The sequence below is a fragment of the Asterias amurensis genome, chromosome 5 (assembly GCF_032118995.1).
Source record: "Asterias amurensis chromosome 5, ASM3211899v1".
Taxonomy (NCBI): Eukaryota; Metazoa; Echinodermata; class Asteroidea; order Forcipulatida; family Asteriidae; genus Asterias; species Asterias amurensis.
In genome coordinates, this window is record NC_092652.1 from 22,837,825 (window position 1) to 22,860,804 (window position 22,980).

Below are 22,980 nucleotides of genomic sequence, written 5' to 3' on the forward strand. Positions count from 1 at the left end.
GTGAATTAAGGCCCAGTGACCAGGGGTAATAATGTGAAGCACTTTGGGACGCCCTCCGGGTGTGAACAGCGCTATATAAAAACTGGCTATTGCTATTATTATTATTAAAACTGATCAAAACTGGCTCTTTTCATCAGAGCCAACACTACTCACAAAAGAATTTTCTTACATGGTGTCACCGCAAACTTTAATTGCTTAGCACTTTTCCTACATGCCTAGCCTTAAGTCTTTTCCTCTTTACCTGTGTTCTGGTGAGTGGCTTGGTCAGGATTTCTTTAACGGTGATGATCTTACGATTGCATAACCATTTTTTCATCTGCACCTCCTCAATCCCCAGTAGATCACACAGCACTGGTAGGTTCTCATTGTTTTTCTGTAAAGCAAAGAAAACAAAATTGTTTGTGAAATTATTATGTCACTTGACTTGATTCTTTGAATGGTTCATACAAGTTTTTTGGAACAGATCATTCATACATGTATGTTTCAGGAACTTGACTACCGATTAGAGAATGTTTATCAATGCAATTTTACTCCTGACTACATGTATTTTTTTAATACACTGCCAAATTCCACTCCTCTTTGTCATGTTCTGACCACCACACCACATTGATTTTTGGCAAACAGCTAGCAACCATTAAGACTGTATAATTGACATCACACTTGAAGGCTAATGAAGTACTTGACAGGGGCCAATTTCATAGAGCTGCTTAAGCAACAAATTTGCTTAATCACGAAAAAATAGCTCGCTTATTTTACACATGTTACTGGCAAAAATTTCATGCCATATACATTGCTTATGACTAGTATTTAGCTGTTGTTTACTTAGCACAAAAATTGAGTGGAGTCTTGGCCGGTAATCTGATTTTACTAAGCAATGAATTTTGTGCTTCAGCAAAATTTTGTGCTTAAGCAGCTCTATGAAATTGGGCCCAGATGTCAGGCCTCCAGCTTTGAGCTCCACAAAGAAATAGAACACGGTGGATGCTGATCTCAATTGTGCACCGTCCTCTTTGTCAGCTAGGGAAACCCAGTGAGCTTTCGGTGTAACAAATCCTCTTTTTTTAAAATTTGTTTTTACTTTTTCAATTACTAGCAATCCTTACTTCTATTTTACTGCTTTCATGCTCTCCTGGAGCGATTTCAACGTTTCCAAAGTGTAACACAGCACCCACTACTCTGAATATCTGTTTGATGTGATCTTGTTGAAAACCTTTGGAAACAAAGCAGGAAGGGAAAAAAATGAAAAACAATCATAATAGATGTTAAATTTGCATCGGGGATAAAGAATATTAATTTTGGTTTTTACCCATACACCGATGTGTGTTAGCACTGTATACTCAGTACTTTCCCCGAGTCCTGTGAAAAAACATAGGATTCGAACTGCCTCTAGCTGCCGGGGCAACCTCGGTAGTCTAGTTGGTAAGACACTGCTCTAGAATTGCAAGGGTCGTGGGTTCGAATCCCACCCGAGTAACATGCCTGTGATATTTTTTCACAGGACTCGGGAAAGTACTGAGTATACAGTGCTAACACACATCGGTGTATGGGTGAAAACCAAAAACAATCAGTGAGTAATGTTTATGCTCGTAGTGACAAGACAACACAAATCAGAAATTGGTTTAACAAGCGTTTTTTTTTTACAGAAATTTGAGAAGGGAAAAAAAGAAAAGAAAAAAAAGTTTATTTAAAAACACAAAGAAGCGGGCAATGAGAAGACTTGATAAATCAAGAAGGCATGATGTTTGAGTTCAGTTACAAGAAAATGACATGAACAACCTACACAGAGTACAGGCTTGAATTTAGCTTCATCTATGAGCCAACTGTTCTTAGGAGAGGACTCTGAGGACACCATTCTTACCTAGTAAGGCCAGGGCATCTTTTGTTTCCTCGTAAGTTACTGAATCGTCAATGCCATTAACAGTTGGGCTCTCTCCCTGGCTGGTGTAGAAAAACTCATCAGGGTGACCTGGGCAAACCAAAAAGACAACAAATGTTTACACAGAGAAGAATCAAGAGTAGTTTCTAAACCAAATAATTTTAAAATAGCTGTGTTCTTATTTCACACCCCTTTAATCTTTCTCAGCTCCCTGGGGAGTAAACAGCCCTGAGCTACTCCAAAGTATACACAATATCACCACAAATGGGGTAAATGTGTACAAAATGTACCTTTGAGACAGATTGGTTCTTGTAATTTATCTACAGTTTGATGCCTACTGGAAGGGAGATGGCGAAGAAACTACTTTCAAATGTTCCAGTGACAGGGGCTATAACTGGCAGATACAGATAAATATTATTAAGCCAAACTTCCTCTAAGATTTTGGGAGTTTTAGGTCACTCAAAAGATAAGAGTAATAATAATGTTAATCTTTCAAACTTGACCTCATTTTAACCTCCTTACTTAACACTGAGTCACATACCCTGGACCAAAGTTCACTAAAGCCCAAGCTCATCAAATGGGCAAGGCAAACTTTTATAAGGTGTTGCCTTCCTTTCAAAATTATTGTTGAGCTCTTTTCAAAATAGTAGTTACCAGTAACTTCCTTGTTGTATAAGGGGGTGTGTACCCGTTGAAATCGAGGACTATAACCAAGGACTGTTACAAAAAAGGAATCCGGGTGTTTTGACATCTCACTTTGCTTTCTTGTACAAAACCGATGAGAACATCACTTAAAACATTCAAAACAATGAGAGCAAACCGACATCCTTGATTGATCAGGTTGACAAACTTAAGGGTGTCTACCCCTTGAAACTGAGGACTTTAAGAAATGGGATCTGGGTGTTTTGACAGAGCGAGGGCGTCTTCGATTCACATTTGTAGACAAAAAAAATTATGCTCAAACAAATTTGTGTCGAAGACTGTGGGAAACTGCAATGTGCAGGGACAAGAGAAAGAACAAAAGAATGCTTCCACAAGGATGCATTTTTGAGAAAATTTAGGGGAGGGGAGGGTTGGTACGAACTTGACAGAATGACAAAGAGAGCTAAGAGAGCATACATGTAGCCCAGTCTTGGCCATTTTGCCCCACTCAAAATATCTTCCCAAAACTTCTTACATGAGGGCCCTTTTCTGACGAAATTAAGAAAATAAAGACTTCCTATAAGAGTTAAACTCAAGGTCTGTAAATCCAAAATTAACTTCAAATTTGTTACTCCATTTCAATCTCTTCCTATACATCCTTGTATGTAGTTCAACTCATAGGCTTATCAGTAATTCCCTGGTCTAGAATTATCCCTACATGAACTTGTTCCCCCCCCCCACCCAGAAAAAAGGGGGGAAAAAGAGAGAAACAAATCTTTAAAAAGGACACAAGATCTCAAATGATTTCCTCCCTGTGTGCCAGTCCAATCCTTGATGTAATTGACAAGTTCATGTGTCAGTCTGGGCCAACTCAATTTCTCAGAGGGTGAAAAAGTTGCACATTTAATTACATCATCCAGCAAAAGCTCAAAGGAAAAAAAACACCCTGCTATTTATTTTTTATATTTATGCATCTCTGTACCACTTAAAAGAAGTAGTGGATATTTTATGGTATTCTAAAGGGGAACCTGCTAAGTAGGCCTGGGCGAATTATTCGAATATCCGGTTAATGGCGAATAGGTTTTCCTATCCGTAACCGCGAATGCCTTTTTTTTCTTAACCGGATATCCGCATAGGGCGCGAATACCTATTTACAAACCGGATAATTCTGTAATTACAACCGAGTAACCGGATATTCTTTAATATCCGAATATCCGCGGACGTCGGGCGACAACTGATATGAATATTTTGTCTGAATCCTTATGAAACTTCTATTAAGACAGCATAAAACAGCATATATTAAGTATTTAACTATGCTCACCTCCGTGAAGAGTTAAAACAATGACATTTCTGACGTAATTTGTTCAAAGATTACAAAAGTTTTCCTTCACGTAGAGTCAATCACGATCAAAAGAAAAAGCAAATCGCCATCTTTAAATTAGATCCGGTCATTTTTATGAATGAACCGAGTGACACTGTCTAAAACTAATATCAATCCGCCCATAAGATCTCATTCACAAACGAACAGCGCCCTCTAGCGGCAAAAAAAAAATATTTTTAATTTTTTTTTAATTTTTTTTTTTTTTAAATAGCGCCCTCTAGCGGCAAAAAAAACTATTCGAATATCCGGTTAATTTCGGATAGTTGGCCAGCGGTATCCGAATAACAAAAATTCACTATTCGCCCAGCACTACTGCTAAGCAAGATTTGTTTTCATGTTTTGCATTTTGTTTTCTTCATCTTTTTAAAAAACTAAATGTACAGGGCACAATTTCAAACTGACAAGCATACAAATTTGCTCTTCCTAGTAAGTGCTCAGAAATCTTGTGCTCAGCAGAAACTGTCAACCAGCCAAACTACTGTATAATTCACATTGTTGTGCCTGGTGACCAGCTATGTTTATCCTCACCAACTAAAATTACTGGGCAAAATGTCCTGCTTCACAACTTGATGAAATTGAGCACAGCATTACATAGTATAGGGAAACGCTTTTGACATTTCCACCATTCTGTAAATTAAGGAAGGGCTGACAGGAAATCGTCCAGCACTAGTCTGTTGGATTAGGGCCATAAAGCAACCCTTGAGGAAACCATTGAGCATCCGTTTGACATTTTGAGTATCAATGCTTCCCTCTGTGTCTGTAAATTTTAAAGCTGGATTCCCACATCACTAAAAAAAAACCTAAGGTGTCGCCTCGTGAATATTTCTGACACAATGTATTTGACACCTGGCCTAGTTCCGCTGATTTTTTTTTCCAATACATGTCACTGGACTCTAGGGCTTTTTCTCCACAGGAATTTTGCAAAACTTAGGGGAATTCTGAGCCTGAGTTTTGCAAGTGTCATACTTCCATTATGCGTCAACTTCAAACTCACAGGAACTTGTTGGCAAAAATGCTCATGGATTTTTAGTTTTTGTATAAACTTCGCATTGAAAGGGCTTCAACCAAAACAGACAGTTTGTACAATAGTTGGGATGTAACTAAAATCGTTTTCTATCTCAAACAAGCTATTTTTTTCTTACAGTTCTTGCAACAACTTGAAACTCTAAGAAATCTGAGAATTAAGGTGCTTCTTACAGGAACAAGAATCACCGGGGCCAAACCCAACTCTTCCTGTACAATCATTCAAGTCTCAGTTTCACGAAGAGCTATGATTCATCTTTTAAAGATGAGTTGTCGATATCATCAAACTTTTCTCAGGAATTGAGAGTGATACCCAGTTAAGATCAATCTTTGTGAAATCCCCCTGGGTCCTCAAAAAATGTGACACTAAAACCGAGTTTCGATTGGACAATTTTTTTGTTTAAGTACCAAGACTTTTTGTATAAAAACCCCCAGAATTAAATCCAATGGGAATGCATGGTAAACTGCCCTCCCTGACAACTAACCATGATTGTGATATAAAACTTAAAGGCCGAAAGGGGTCATGGACGACTACGGCGCAGTTACAGTAACTTAACAGAACCGCTAAAAAAAATTCTATGGGAAACGCTCCGCTGTTAAGTCCAGGTGGGAACGCAAGGTAGAATTACACCAAAGCCAGTCACGGTAACTTTCCAGGTGGCAGCAGAAGCAAAAGTCAAATGGGAGAACACGACTTAAAGGGTCTATGTACTATTTCCTAAAAAAAACACAATGTCCACAGATTTAAACTTACACAGTTTGAAGATTATGATAGTAGGAAGCTTCCCTTGAAATATTACTTACTGAGGTGCTGTAGTTTTTGAGAAATGAGTAAAAGTAATAATTTTTGTCTCAGTATTAGCATGTAAAAACGAATTAACCAGTTATGCTATGGTTTTGGTACAATATCATAGCTGGTAAAGGGGATTTGACATGCTAAAATAATTTTGGTCTCATGAGACCAAAATTATTTTGTGACTTGTTTTACTCATTTCTCAAAAACTACACAACCTTAGTTAGTATTATTTGAAGGGAAGCTTTCCACTATCATTATCTTCAAACCCTGTAAGTTTAATGTAAATCTGTGGACATTTTGAAAAAGTACCCGAATCCTTTAAGAGCACAGGACCTATGCCAAGGTCACTCTTTGTGTAAACAAGAGTCTCCAAGGTGTTTTTAACAGAAACCCAGAAAGCCCCGAGTTCGTACCCAGTTTGAGTGCAGCCAGCTCAGGGAGGTTGCAGGATGCACACAGCTGATAGAAGATGTGGTAATTCCTCTCCTCCTCAGCCTGGAAGACGACACGTTGATTTCTCCAAGAGGTACGTCCTCATATTGGCGCGATGATGTGGTGTTGGGTGTTGAAGCTGATTTCAATGTACTTGCCGAAGCGACTGCTGTTGTCGTTGCGGGTGGTCTTTGCATTGCCGATGGCCCTAAAGGGGGTTTTTTTTTGTAAAAAAGGAAAAGTTTGATTTTAAGATTCAATGTTCATTTATTTTCCACAGAATCAAACATAAAAAGATATTATCACTCAGAGAGATCAGTTTGAAGAATACAAATTGACAGTGGAAGATATATCAAGAACTAGATCAAAACAAATATAACACTACGGAGGGATCCCTTTTAGAAGCAGAGCTTGTAGAATGTTACTTTAATCTTTCTTTCATCAAGTTTGTTTTACTTGGGTCCTTCCTAATTCTACAAAAACAAAATCCAACTCCAATGATTTAAAACTCAACATCAAGACTGTTAGAACTTTTTGAGGTATGTATATCTGATCGCATGTCTAGCTTGATTGTGCATTACTAATCCAACAAAATCAAACGAAACATGCAGTTTGATTTTGATGGGTTCGAGGTGATTAGGGTCAGGTGAAACTATGTTATTCTGATTCAAAATCCTACAAGTACATATCCACAGAACTTCATTCTTGAAGTGACACCAGCAGTTTTCTTCTGACAAGGGGCACTTCTATGAGGAAAATGTAACTTTTGTGTTGAGAACTTTGCAAAGAGCAACACAGTGGAAGCACAGGGCACCACGGCAATTGCATGGGTGCCAAGGGTTATTTTGAGGATTGCCACACTGTGCATTTCTGTTGAGCAATCAATTGAAGAGTTTCTGTATCAACGCTATGTTAAAATCTATCCATCTTAGTTCATGGAAATGTACCAAAATGTCCCCTGAAACTTTTTCCTGCGTTGACCCTTTCAGAAAAGTGCCACCAGGCTTTTTGAGATTGAAATTACTGGTCGGTTGCTTGAGGGACTTAACCCTCCATCACGGGATTTGACGCAAGTACTTTCTTCTCGATTCTGCGTCTCGGCTGTTGAACCGCCCACCATGGCAAAGTATCTCATGGCATACTTGGCCGACTACTACCGTCTTGCCTGCCCCGCTCTCCACCACTGACGATAATCGATTGATTCTGATCAAACCTGTGAAGCAGAAGAGGGACGAGGAGAGGGAGGAGGAGAAAGTAGAAAGAAAGTAAGAAAAAAGGAGTAGGCAATGAGTCATTTCTTATTGTCATGGTATTAAACGGTGTGGAATAAAGTACACAGCTTTATATTGAGCTGTCTAGGTTTTTTTTCCCTCGTTGCGTGGAAGTCACTTCAGTGCCTCCCCAAATACATCCATTCTATTTCTAGGGGGAAAAACTAGAATATGAAACAAAGAAAAACACAAGAGAAGCTTAGACTAAGAGTCATTTCTTTAACGTCATGGTATTAACGGTGTGAAACAAAGTACCCAGCTTTGATATTGAGCTGTCTAGTTTTTCCCTCGTTGCCTGGAAATCACATCAGTGCCTCCCAAATACATTGTTTTATTTCTAGACTATTGACCTTTATCTGATAGCTTAAGTTAACATGAGTGAATGCACTTGTGAGTTTTCCCAACATACTACCTCCCACACATATACACCAAATCTCCCTTCCCCCTTTTCTTTCAACTGTAACCAATCACTTCACATTTTCTGAGGGTATGTCAAGACGCTGTGGCAGATTTTTGGCCGATTTGACCCCAAAAATTTTGATTTAAAACTCAATAGGTATTTTGATGGGTGTCGAGAAAGTTACAAGCTTTCATTTAAAGGAACACGTTGCCTTGGATCCGGTAGAGTTGGTCTTTGAAAAGCGTTTGTAACCGTTTTTTTATAAAATACATATGGGTAGAAAGATGTTGTAAAAATAGAATACAATGATTACCACACAAAACATGCCTCGAAATTGCGTGGTTTTCCTTTTACCTCGTCGACTAACACGTCGGCCATTTATGGGGGTCAAAATTAATGGCCCATAAATGGTCCGATCATGTTAGTTCGCACAGTAGAAGGAAAACCACGCAATTTCGAGGCAAACTTGTGTGGATCATTGTATTCTACTTTTAAAACATCTTTCCAACCATATGCATTTTATAGGAAACGGTTACACACGCTTTGTTTTTGACCAACTCGTCCGATCCAAGGCAACATGTTCCTTTAAGCCAATGCTCGAAAAAGTCCGCAAATTATTAGTAGCAGTGAAATAAGTGCTCAAAATTAGTCTTTGTCAGGATCCCGACAATATATCACATGACCAATTCTTAAGTGTTTTATAAGAAAACGTTTTATATTTTTGTCATGGTTTATGATCATTAAAAGTAAAAGTTACACTTTTTTTTGTTAGAGCGGGTGATACTCTTTGAAATACCATTCACTTCAAAAAAAATCTATTTTTTAATGTTTGGAGCCAAAAATCTGACATAGCATCTTTAACGAGGAAGGAGATGAAGGGGTGAGATTCCTCTTGGTATGGTGATGAAACCCCCTGAGAGAAAACATACAACACTCGGGAAAGTATTGAGTAGGCTATACTATACTTTACATACATGGGTGTAAAAAGTAAAACTTAAAAAAGTCACTTTTACAATAATTTTGATTTGTCTGACTAGCTTGAACGCTGCATGCCTATATAACCTCTTAATGAAGTCCTGAAGGTTAAAGGAACACGTTGCCTTGGATCGGTCGAGTTGGTCTTTGAAAAGCGTTTGTAACCGTTTGTTATAAAATTGATTTGGTAGAAAGATGTTGTAAAAGTAGAATACAATGATCTACACAAGTATGCCTCAAAATTGCGTGGTTTTCGTTTTACCTCGTCAACTAACACGGTCGGCATTCCATTTATGGGAGTCAAAAAGTTGACTCCCATAAATGGAATCCGACCGTGTTAATCCACGACGTAAAAATATAAACCGTGCAATTTTGAGTGATACTTGTGTGGATCATTATATTCTACTTTTAAAACATCTTTCCAACCATACATGTACATTTGTATACATTTCATAACAAACGGTTTCAAACGCTTTTTTTATAGACCAACTCGTACCGATTCCAAGGCAACGTGTTCCTTTAATAAATTCAGTACATTGTCCATTACCATATTTAGAATATCAATGGCTGGTTATAAGCAGCTGCAATAAATCTCACCACAAAGAAAATAAATTTAAAAGGAATTGGTTTTTTTTTTAAAGACTAAAAATACACAATTAAAATAGTGTTTAATTGCAAAATATACTGTGTACACCCACACACCCATAAATCAAAATGCTTCCACCCGAATCAAGAATTGCTTTGCCATGACCATTGCATTATAGTGTTTGTTTTTCATGTCTACTGCAATATCAACAATTAAATAACATCAATTAAACATAATATCAACAATAACAACTTTATTTAAAATTTCATCTGTATCAATCACCAAATTTCTGTTCAAAAAGTCCTTCACTAGAAATCCTTGATTCCTGACCGCTTGATTACTAATCATCGCGCTAGGTTTGACTAATAATCTATGGATTAAGCCTAGACGTTTTTGTGTCAAGTTACAAATGCGTAAAGCCATAATAGTGGGAACATATACCCGAGCTGTGAAAGGGCAATAGATAAGCGAGCTTTGCTACAGAGCCTGATAAAAGCCACCTGTAGGGAAGTAACCAAATATATAACGCAATATTTGGTTTCAAACGGGAAAGCCTTTAACAGGACAGTCTGTTAGGGAAAGGAGTTTCAGGCAAGCCAGATGGATTACATGTATGATGGTACTTGAACAAAGGCTTTGTATTTTTTAATTTACACAACGCACAAATGTATGAAAGAGGATGATAGGTAGAATTTAGTACTTAGAGTAGCAGAAATATTATTATTTTCAAAAAGTAGTTTAAAAATGAATGTCTGGGTGAGTGTGTGTACCCGTTAAAAAGGACTTTTAACGAGCCATCGGGGTGTGGGTTCGAATCCCGTTTATGACACATGTCCTTGAGTATATAATCGCTTCGCATCAACAAGGAGTAAATTAATACCAATGGGAGAAAGATGGTTTATGGGAATGCTTGGTGCGCTATAGGCTGTATAATCCCAAGAAAGTTGGGAGGGTATAATTTTTTTTTTAAGAAACCAAGATTACACTGTTCAAGGATATTGTTGTGAATATTTAAGTGCATTGAACCTGTTTTATCTTCTCTTGTTTATTATAACCCATTGGTTTAAAAACTATTCTTGGCTTGATGTTTGATCAATCTTGTTCTCGGTTTACAAAATATTTTGTCAACATAAATCAAGTTTATATCCACAGACAGACTTGTTGAACAAACTTTCAAAACCAACAATTTGCAGTCCCCATATAAATCTATACAGAGTATATGAAGATGGAGCTTTATAGTGCACCAGACCTGTCATTCAGGAAGGGGCAATGCACTTTCTCCTCGATAAAGTGAGAACATGAGAACACTTTCAACCAGAACATTTCAAGGGACACCAAGGCAAGCCCCAGGGGTGTCGTGGCCGAGTGGATAAGAGCACCGAACTCAAGCTCTGATGCTTCTGTTCAGCAGAGTGTGGGTTCGAATCCAGGTCATGACACTTGTGTCCCTGAGCAAGACACTTAACTATAATTGCTTCTCTCCACCCAGGGGTAAATGGGTACCTGTGAGGGCAGAGATGGCTCTTGTGATTGGTTTAGCCATGTAGTGCATATAATTGTCGCACAGGCTGTATACTCCCCAGGGAGCTGAGATGGTTTAAGGAATGATTTAAGGCCCAGTGACCAGGGGTAATAGTGTCGGAAGCGCTTTGAGACACACCGTGAAAAAGCGCTATATAAACCGTGTATTATTATTATTATTATTATTATTATTATGGAGGCAATCGCCTTTGTAAAGTATAAGGCATGGTGCATAACACTTCATAAACTGTTTGACTAAAAAGTATTGTTTGTTATGGACAATTCTGCCACATGGTGAAATACCCAGGTTTGAAGTTTTCCTTTTACAAGTTTCTCAAATCTCCTTACTTGTAAGAAATTGTAGATTTCGAAATCCATACACGTACCCATGGTTCCCACCAGGAAGTTCCTCATTACAGGACTACATACATGTACAACATGTAAATGCACTGTTGGCAAAACCTGTTGGCACAGCCCCCCTACTTCCCCCTAAATGTCAAGTGAAAACTTTTTTCTTCAAATCCCCGGAAGCAAGCAGCGGCACATATCCCAACCACAAAATGAGCAGCACTCAACATTGCATAGGGAAGGAAATGGATGCACATTGCGTACGTGTTCCCCGCCCATTCTACAACGGATTAACGCCCACCCATTCTATAACGCCCACCCATTTTAAAGAAAGAGGAGGTCATCTGGCTCCTCTGCTCGTTTCATGCCAATCCAAACCGCCAGGCCTGAGCATGTTAATGATGGGGGCAATTGACCAAGTGCTCCTGGGGTGGATTTCACAAAGGTAGTCCTAACTTAGGACTAGTCCTAGGCAATGCTAAGAGATAGGACTAGTCCTAAGTTAGGACCAGTAACTCATCCTAAGTTAGGACTGGTCCTATCTCTTAGCATTGCCTAGGACTAGTCCTAAGTTAGGACTACCTTTGTGAAATCCACCCCTGGCCATTGCCCTGATTCCCATGAAATTTTCAAGTACAAATTTTCGTAAAGGTGCCCTAAAGCCCTTAGTGTCGGGATTTCTGAAAGTTTTCTAAACTCATGGAGAGATGTTTTCAGCGTATAGGCAGATTTCTCATATTTAATCATCAGAATTGCGTTTAGGTATTCACAGTGTCTTTCATATACGTATGTAACTAGATGCAAAAGCTTGCCCTGAGCCATGTGTCGCAATTACCAACTGTCTCTCATCACAGGAATTCAAATCTAAGCATTGTCAGTAAGTAAGTCAAGTCACTTACATGTACCTTACAAGCAAATCTTACATGTATGTAGTTTAGATGCCAAGTTTGGTGATATTATTTGTACCCTATGTAAGTTGTCTAAAAACAAACCAACAGAACTAGCCCAAAATGCAACAAGTACAGTATACTCACAAATACACAGACCATATCAAAGGTGCGAAGAGAAGTCAGGGTATCAGACATGTGTGAGTAAAACACTCATGGGACACCATAGGATTACAAGAACATCAGGTGTTCCAGCTTTATACGTGTTGTCCATGACTAAAAAAACCTTTATCAACAATCCAGGTTTTAAAAGCAGAGTGTCTGGGGGGGGGGGGTGGTATCTAATGGGAAACCCATCACTGGTTTTTTACATCCAACAGGTGGCCTTCCATGCCTTGAAGACCAGTGCCTTCAGTAAGTGCCGGGGGGGGGGGGGGGGGTGAACGCATTAACACCAACTCACTAAGCAGTTTTTTAATTAGAACTTCCTAATTGGCTGAAGCGAGACTGCTCAATTATTACCAAACCTGCCAGAGTCAGGATATTGTCCAATTAACCTGTGTAACTCAATTTCTTTACCAAATTGTAATAAGAGGGTAATTTTCTTTTCTAGTGCTAATGGCACCCATGGGACCAACGGTTAAAATTAGACAGAACTTTGACAAACTTAAAAGTCCTACCTGTACCACCGTTTAGTACTTTCTATCATTTGACTTTATAACTAAAAGTTTACATGGAAAATTGCATCGTAGGCCCTAAGGGTTCAATATACATATTTTCTTGTTACTTGTTTGTTTGTTTGTTTGTTTGTTTGTTTGTTTGTTTGTTTATTTGGTTTTTTTTGTTTTTTGTTTGTTGGTTTGTTTGTTTGTTTGTTTATTTTTAATTGTTTGTTTGTTTGTTTGTTTGTTTGTTTGTTTGTTTGTTTGTCTGTTTGTTTCAGAAAGTAGTTTTCTTATGCACTTAAGGACCTGGACACTACTGGTAATTATCAAAGACCAGTCTTCTCACTTGGTGTAGCTCAACATATGCATAAAATAACAAACCTGTGAAAAGTTGAGCTCAATTGGTCGTCGCAGTTGCGAGATAATAATGAAAGAAAAAAAAAAACCTTGTCATACGAAGTGGTGTGCTTTCAGATGTTCGATTTCAAGACCTCAAATTCTAAATATTCTGAGGGCTCAAAATCAAATTCGTGGAAAATGACTTCTTTCTCGAAAACTACATCACTTCGGAGGAAGCTGATTCTCACAATGTTTTATACTATCAACAGCTCCCTATTATACAAATATTGACTGCTTCGAGTGCTATGGTTAAAACTATGACTCCCGAGGTGATCCACGGAGCGTTCTATTTTCCCGAGGCGAAGCTGAGGGAAAATAGAATGCTCCGGGGATCACCGAGGGAGTCATAGTTTTTAACCATTGCACGAGTAAAAGTAGTCAATATTTGTTTTATAACACCCCAAACATTTCTAAAACCTGTATTATTATTATTAAAGGAACACGTTGCCTTGGATCGGTCGAGTTGGTCTTTGAAAAGCGTTTGTAACCGTTTTTTATAAAATGCATATGGGTAGAAAGATGTTGTAAAAGTAGAATACAATGATCCACACAAACATGCCTCGAAATTGCGTGGTTTTCCTTTTACCTCGTCGACTAACACGTCGGCCATTTATGGGGGTCAAAATTTTGACCCCCATAAATAGCCGACCATGTTAGTTCGCACAGTAGAAGGAAAACCACGCAATTTCGAGGCAAACTTGTGTGGATCATTGTATTCTACTTTTAAAACATCTTTCCAACCATATGCATTTTATAAAAAAAGGTTACAAACACGTTTGTTTTGACCAACTCGTCCGATCCAAGGCAACGTGTTCCTTTAAGTTACAGACCTGAATGCTACAATCCACGGACGACGCGAACACAGATTGCAAACACTTTTACCTACTGTGTTGCATGTAGTGTCGGACAATCTGAAATGGTTACAGACTATTAATTTATCATCCTCGTACACGCAACGGACGTCTGGGTAATGCACGCCGTGTGCTAGTCTGTCGGACTAGCGCACGGCGCCATGTGCTAGTCTTCGGACTAGCGCATGGCAAACCGACGCTCTAGCACACGGCCGTCGTCTGGCAAAACTAAGACATGTCATGTGACGCGCTCTAAACCAATGAGCAGGCACAATACTTGCAAGGGGTGTTATAATACTTGTTACCAAGTAAGGTTTTATGCTAATAATTATTTTGAGTAATTACCGATAGTGTCCACTGCCTTTAAAGCAATGTCATTCATCCAAAGTTCTCAAAATTGTTTGAACACAGGACAAGACTTTCAAGGTCCATTGATACTGGGCAACACTCAAATACAGATTCATGTATGCCATTTTGGTTTAATGTGGTTTAACCATTCATACTATGTAAACTTCATAGTGTTAAATGCACACAACCAGCCAGGACATTTTCTGGTATTTTTGTACATGTACATACGCCCAAGGTTACTCTGAATGCAAATACGTGACATGATATTTGTTTATTTTACATTGCTCTTGAAGGTAGGTAAGTGCTGTGCCATGGAGATAGAGTGAAAACCAGGACAAATATCTGTACCTCATCTAGGCACTGGACAATATTGGTAATTACTCAAAATAATTGTTAGCTACTTGGTAACGAGCAATGGAGAGCTGTTGATAGTGTAAAACATTGTGAGAAACAGTTCCCTCTGAAGTAGCAGTTTTTGAGAAAGAGGTAATTATTTCTCACTCAAATATTAAAAGACTTCAGGCCTGAAGCCTTTTACTAGACATCTGAAAGCACACAAGTTTGTGCACAAGACTGTTTTTTCTTTCATTATTCTCTTAAAATGTTGACAGATTTATTATTTTATGCATACATTTGGATACACTAAGTGAGAATACTGGTCTTTGACAAATTACCAAAGGTGTCAAGTACCTTTAAATGCCAGTGAAATCCCATGATTTGCAATCCAACACAAGACCTTTACAACACAATAAGCATTCCATCCAGTGCATTCCCTTCAATGTGTCGATTATCATACCAACTGTAAATAGAGTTGTCAGCTGTGGGCTGCCAAGGCTACATGTATGCAAGTGGCTACTTCATCCTGGTGCCCTAAGCAGCACCTTTGACTGTTCGATTAACGCAATTTACGACTCAATTTCCCATTAAAGGTTTGGCACTTAGGCAGTTGGGTTATGGATGGGTATAATTCGTCAAGTGAATGAGGTAAATGCATTCAGAAAGCAACCAAATTTCTTTTGTGGAAGATCAAATTGTTGGTGCGTAGCCTGAGTAGTGATGCCAGACCTGGAAATTAATACTTAAGAGGGCAAAGCCAATTTTATTTTGCAAAGGGCACTTCCATTGTAAGATTTTAAAGTCAATGGGAAGCTTTAAAGGGGCACCAAGGCCAAGACCAGGAACAACGAAGGCCATGGCCCCCATGTAATTCCACGTCGGTGATGCCATCTTGTTTTATGCCCGTTTAAATCAACGTCACCTGGGGCCAATTTTATAGAGCTGCTTAAGCAAAAATTTGCTTGCTACGAAAATAGCTTGCTTATTTTACACATTTCATGCCATATACATTGCTTGTGACTGGTATTGAGCTACTGTTTACTTAGCATAACAATTGAGTCGAGTCTTGGCGGTATTCTGATTTCACTAAGCATTGATTATTTTGCTTTTAAGCAGATTTTTGTGCTTAAGCAGCTCTATGAAATTGGGCCCAGAGTGTGACTGAAGAGTAAAATTATCTTTGCTGATGCATACTGTCTTCTCCTCGCCCCTCCCCCAAGAAAAAAAAACACCCCTGAAAAAGAAACCGTGATTTGTGTCAGTTTGTGTAATAATTATCCTGCAAGTTCTCATCCATCCAAATGACTTCTTAAAGCCAATCTGACCTTTACATAGTGATACAGCGTTAATGATGGGATTTCCCTTGTCAAGGTTAAGCACCGTCCACAAATAGGAACAGGTAGGAAATTGCAATCTAATTTCCCATCTTCAATTTGGAGAACTTTATTTAGGTGTACTACACATCGGCTGAGTGTAAACGGTAATGTCACAATATTGGAGAGTAATCCCATCCTCCAAAGTTGGAATGTGAATGCGGGCAGTAGAAGACCTTTGGGAACACCACAGCCTTTTACAGGCCTGTAAGTAATACCATAAGCCTCGGCTGTTGGCCCTGCAGCCGATTTCACGAAACGCTAGGATTCTTAGGACGAGTAACCCGTCCTAACTTAGTAGGCCTGGGCGAATTATTCGAATATCCGGTTAATGGCGAATAGGTTTTCCTATCCGTAACCGCGAATGCCTTTTTTTTCTTAACCGGATATCCGCATAGGGCGCGAATAGCTATTTATAAAGCGGATAGTTCTGTAATTGCAACCAAGTAACCGGATATTCTTTAATATCCGAATATCCGCGGACGTCGGGCGACAACTGACATGAATGTTTTGTCTGAATCCTAATGAAACTTCTATTAAGACAGCATAAAACAGCATAAATTAAGTATTTAACTATGCTCACCTCCGTGAAGAGTCAAAACAATGACATTTCTGACGTAATTTGTTCAAAGATTACAAAAGTTTTCCTTCACGTAGAGTCATCCACGATCAAAAGAAAAAGCAAATCGCCATCTTTAAATTAGATCCGGTCATTTTTATGAATGAACCGAGTGACACTGTCTAAAACTAATATCAATCCGCCCAGAAAATCTCATTCACAAACGAACAGCGCCCTCTAGCGAAAAAAAAAAATATTTTTTTAAATATTTTTTTATTTTTATTTTAGCGCCCTCTAGCGGCGAAAAAAACTATTCGAATATCCGGTTAATTTCGGATAGTTGGTCAGCGGTATCCGAATAACAAAATTTCACTATTCGCCCAGCACTATAACTTAGGATGGGTTCAATGCGTCCTTTGTCTTGGATATGGAACTGAACTCGTCCTAAGTCCTAAGATTAATCCTAAGTTAGGAAGAGTTTGGTGAAATGGCGGCTGGTCTTGGCCTTGCTGCCCCTCTCAAGGCCATCATGCCTTCTCAAAAAATGAAATTTCTGGCCTGCTTATCTCAAAACCGAGCCAATTCCCAGGAAATCCAGGGGAAGTTTATACCTCACCACCACTCCATCTTTGATTGTAATTCGGCCTATTATATAAATATCTACCTGATCACTTGAGAGTTTCCACAAGACATTTTACAACTACTGCTGGTAATAGTTAAGTTGGAAAGTATGGAATAAAAACAACAACAATCCATGAACACAAGGTTCATGCGAGACAGGGGTCACAAAGGTACAAAAGTAAACACTACACGCAGGTACGTGTACTATTCAGCCTATACAAAAAGTGACTCTGACAGTTCGACAATACAAAATGAGGTAACAATGTACACTGTACTATGTTGTAAATAAAGTTCCTGATGAAAACAAAACTGTCAATATCTGAGCATACACGTAACTAACAGTTCACAAGCTGCCGGTACACTACTAATTATTAAAAACTTTACGTTGTGTTCCATGTCCACTGGTACTTGTGTTCCATGTTTATACAAATAATATCCGTAACCAATCCCCGTTTGTTTTTCGCTCAAAAGTGTTGACTTCATACTTTCCAGACTTAGTATAATCCATTAATAAATAGGCTGTTGGGTTAACCTGTAAATTGTATGCCATCCAAACATGCACATTGTATTGCCCAAGTAGGCCCTATATCCCAGACATTATGAATTGGTAAAATGATGACAAAACAATGAAAACGAAAGTCTACATACGTACGCACAGCACACAGGATGGGCCAATGGGCAAGATTTCTTTTCACTTCCAGTTCTGTGCGTCGGTGCAAAATGTCTAGATACAACATGTTTACTTTGAATATAATCACACATATACTATAGTGCTACCCAGAGGGATGTCTGGGTGTCTTTTGGACACCTTGTTTGAAATTTAGACACCCTGGTTTATCAATCATTAACATTGTGGACACCCAGATTTAATCTTTCCAGCACATCCGGACACCCTTTTACAAAATCCTAGCAAAAAACCTGATCAAGCCCTGTACATGTACAAGGCCTAATTTCAAACATTTGTTACTCTATGTACTGTGTGTAATAGAGAAATGAAAGGAAAACTATTGTTTAACTTGTGATCATCTTTATTATCTTTTCTGTAAAGCTATGTTGATAAACATGTGGGAAACTTTCACAGAATCAATTTCAAGTAGACAAAACATCCACAAATAGAAAGCAGACCAAACAATAGCTCCAAAGTACATGTAGTATGTACAATTGCAGTACAAGTCATTTTCATGCAATACATAACCTGTGCATTATCTATACAAAATTCCATGAACAATACCAAAATCTGAAGCTATTGCACTATTTTTATATTGTTTCCAATTAATTGATCCAATGTCAATGCACTATGTTTTTTTTTTTACTACAGGTTGGTGCGATGCATAAATTACAACCATAGCTTAGTCATGGGGGTTTGGCAGTCTAGGGTGAGGGTGGGGCTATGTATGTACAGTGTACACGTAGGCACAAGTCTGCCTTCTGCCAGGCAGCAAAATCTGAAGCTGAATATAAACATTGAAAACACTGTCTAGAATCTTTAAAGACAGTGGACACTATTAGTAATTACTCAAAATAATTATTAGCATAAAACATTTTCTTGGTGACGAGTACTGGGGAGAGGTTGATGGTATAAACATTGTGAGAAACGGCTCCCTCTGAAGTGCCATAGTTTTCGAGAAAGAAGTAATTTTCCACGAATTTGATTTCAAGACCTCAAGTTTAGAACTTGAGGTCTCGAAATCAACCATCTAAACGCACATAACTTTGTGTGACAAGGGTGTTTTTTCTTTCATTATTATCTTGCAAGTTCGATGACCGACTGAGCTCAAATTTTCACAGGTTTGTTATTTTATGCATATTGTGAGATACACCAACTGTGAAGGCTTGTCTTTGCCAATTACCAATAGTGTCCACTTGTTTTGCCTTTAAACTGCACGATAGAACCAGCTCTATAGACAGGGTATAAAGTCACCATGTTACAATTTTCAGAGTTTGGTGTTTCTCAGCTCAATAAGAAACAAGCTTTCAGATGACATCCTGGTTTTCCCAGGGAAATACAGCTGGTGTGAACAGGGCCAAGCCTCTGGTCTCCCAGGTTTGAAATATCTACAGTCCATAACTATTTTTGCATTGGGCCAGTATCCCCACAATAAAAAAAGTCCTGCAGTCTCCAAAAGGCTAATGATTATGTTATGGGGGGTGTATCAATCTGTTTCAATCTAAATTGTGCTCATTTCTTGGATTAATAGCTGATGGGCTTCACTGGTTAAAAAGACAACATTCTATGCACAAAAATAACCGCGTCACAGCATGGTATCTATATCTGTCCGCCGGTCTTGATCTAAACCGGAGACAACCAGGGTTTATACAAGCTTAAGTACTATTTATACTTGGTGCAACAGACGCATGACGAACACAGCCGCTCTGTGTACACTTGCCATTGTTTTAATAGACTTTCCATGGCCCCTTTTCTACTCTTAATTGTGTATTTTCACAACAAACTCCCACTCTGTTTTTAATTCAATTTATCGATAGAGAGAGAGAACCATCAACCCTGAGCCTTTCACTTGACTAATGATGTGTTTTCAACAATAACATTAACCTTAAAAACAAAAACATGGACATCAGGCTTTAGAACAAATGAAAACACACTTGAACATGTGGGGCGTACATGTACCGACAGGTAGATTTACGTGTCTGCACAAAGAGATTATGAAAATTTGGCATAATATGGTACACAAGCAATAGTCCTACATACATGTAAGAGATATTAAAAAATTAAGTTAGGACCAGTAACTCGTCCTAACTCAAAATAAGACAAGTCTCAACTCTTTGTGAAATCCACCCCAGGGGCTTCATAGGGAATTGATGTATGCCCTCTACATCCTGACTCTCTCTGTTCACATCCTTCTTCAACCCTCCCTAATTTCAACAAGTTCCTCTCTATCCTGATCCCAATTTCCTCTGATCAATAAATCTTCTCATCTCCTCCACCCATTACCCTCCCCAACCTCTCTTCTCTCGCCACCCCCCCCCCCTCCATGCTTCCCTCCTTTCTTCCCTCCTCCTAGCCATTTGTATAATTGATGATTCTTCAACTCTCCAGAGCTGGAAATCTGGGGTTATGTCTTCTAAATCCCCTAATTGGATTTCAGTAAGCGGCCAGACTTGATCAAACTACAGCGTATATTGTTTGGTACCCAGAGTCTTAGACACAACGTACATGTACAACTGTACTCATATTTCATGTCAGTCGGTTCCCTAAAACAGGGGTCATGGATGCCACTTCTTGTAATTGGATTTCGTTCGGTCTAAAGCTGGGTTTTATCATTCTCTAACATGTACTTGTCAGGTGAACAGACATTTAAGACCAGGGGCATTGTGAAGTATTAGGCTTGAATTTTTTTTAATTTTGAATAGTACACAACAATGTGTCAAGCACGACATACTTGAAGTAGTCATATGCCCCATCAGTTGGATTATTTCCAGTCAAAACAATACACGTTGACATCATTTCCATGTTGGTGGTAATACGAGGTGTTGCTTTAATTAACAAAAAGCCTGTACGGGTTTTAACTGTCAAAACTTGAGTCACCTCCAAACAGTTCATGACAAGGAGTTTATGAAAAATGAAACCAAAAGTCACTAGACCACCGCGGAAGCAAAATATCATGGTTACTTATTAAGCGAAAGCCGTCTGTCGGATAAATTGAAGGAGACATCGTACAAATAATAATGCTATCTTCAATGTAGATTAAAACAGACAATCTTCCCACAACAGCCTGGCACAATGAAATATTGATGGCTATTAATTTCAATTGAAAATGAAATTAATATTTGAAACTGAAAAAGGACAATTTACTGTTCAAGTTTGGCTGTTAGGCCAATATGGGTGTAAATTCAATTGTTGATGTTTAAAGCTTACAGCATATCTCAGGTGTTGGTTTTGAAAACTTGAAAACTAAAGATTAAATGTACCAAAAAAAGGAACAAAACCGGCAATTGTATTTCCTGAAGAATGGGACATTGGATGGTATATTGTGGCATTGGAATGTGTTCTTCCATATTTATCAGATTAAAGATTTTCCCGCAACCTTCAGTCACAAACCCATTTTTTGTATTGCAAAATTGTTCAACCCTTTCAAAGAAACTGGAGATGATCTGAAACTCAATTCAGGGTTTTGCAATTCCAGTTTGAGTTTGAAGTGTTACCTAGTTCACACAGGATGTATTTTGAAAATGACTCCCATGTTTTTTAAAATACTTTGTTGAATGCATACTCCTACTAGTACCAGTATTTAACATCACAAAGAAAAACAACATTTTATGACAACCACCCATTGTAGCAATCCTTTCTATTGGCAGGTTGCAATAAAACATTATACAATACCCGTACATGTAATAAATTTCAACCACATAAAAATGAAGTCATAGGTTAAAGGTAGTTGCTCAAAATAATTATAAGCATAAAACCTTACTTGGTAACAAGTAATGGGGAGAGGTTGATAGTATAAAACACTGTGAGAAACGGCTAACTCTGAAGTAATGTAGTTTTCGAGAAAGAAGTAATTTTCCACAAATTTGATTTGGAGACATCAGATTTAGAATTTGAGGTCTCGAAATCAAGCATCTGAAATCACACAACTTCGTATGACAAGGGTGTTTTTCTTTCATTAATATATCACAACTTCGATGACTGTTTGAGCTCAAATTTTCACAGGTTTGTTATTTTGTGCATATGTTGAGATACACCAAGTGAGAAGACTGGTCGCTAACAATTACCAATAGTGTCCAGTGTCTTTAATATCAGCTATTTTCGTTAGAATATTGATAGGCTGTGTTCTTGATGCACTGCTCTGGGTACTGTTGAATGTGTAGATATTTATGCAGTAGAGTTTAAATCGTTGTGTGCTCATCCTCCCAAATGCACAAAGCCTTTTAGTTCTAGATGTAGTAACATTTCTAAGGCTTTAACCAATAAAATGATTTCTTCCTGACAAAAACAGTAGGCCTATAACAATACTGTTGCAATTTTAATGCTAGAATTATCCCAAAGAGATGTTTGCCCATTCCCATGTAAAATTTACCATTCCTGTGTGCGTAAAAACATATGCCTGAACTCAGCATCCCTGTAGCGATTGGCGTTATGGAAGGGGTTTGAATTGAAAAATCTATGGAATTTTTCATCAACATTTTTCAAAACTAGAATAAGGCGTTAGTAACCCATCCCAACGAGGTCGCTCGATCAAGGTGTATCCGAGTAATTCAACTTGATAGGGCCTACCAGCGACTTGTATGGATTATCAATGCAATAACTGTCAGTACTTAATCAAGGGCAGCTGGAGATCTAATTGACGTAGACTAGAACAATTTGATACATACTTGGCCGTTTAGTCATTATTATTATGTGTGTGTAATCTGCAATGTGACGACCAGTGGGTGGAGGATTACAGTATGTCTAAACAAAAACTATACCAGATTAATACTCAGTTGTATCCTGTTGAAACAATCTGGAAGTAGAATTAAGATTGTCATTGAGCATAGCTCTAAAAGTAATGGGCCCAATTTTATGGCTCTGCTTAATGCCAAATGCTGCACTTGCGATCACCATTCTCTGCTTAGCGCCGAATTTCTGCACCAGCTGTGTAAGCAAGGATTGCCTAGTAACATGGAGTTCGCTCGTGCACAAGCAAATATTACCTGCTAACCGGTGAAATATGCTTGACTTAATGACACTGGAC

General features: G+C 38.5%; 1 protein-coding gene across 1 annotated transcript in view; it reads right to left on the minus strand.

The window, feature by feature from the left end:
• The window catches only part of LOC139936919 (unconventional myosin-Va-like), a 98,688-nt gene that overhangs the window by 67,713 nt on the left and 7,995 nt on the right, over positions 1 to 22,980 (minus strand). The window contains 10 exon segments of the mRNA XM_071931745.1: positions 242 to 373; positions 1,104 to 1,210; positions 1,859 to 1,966; positions 6,132 to 6,228; positions 6,230 to 6,264; positions 6,267 to 6,358; positions 7,175 to 7,239; positions 7,241 to 7,300; positions 7,302 to 7,328; positions 7,330 to 7,363. Coding sequence (XP_071787846.1) covers positions 242 to 373; positions 1,104 to 1,210; positions 1,859 to 1,966; positions 6,132 to 6,228; positions 6,230 to 6,264; positions 6,267 to 6,358; positions 7,175 to 7,239; positions 7,241 to 7,300; positions 7,302 to 7,328; positions 7,330 to 7,363 — 757 coding nt within the window.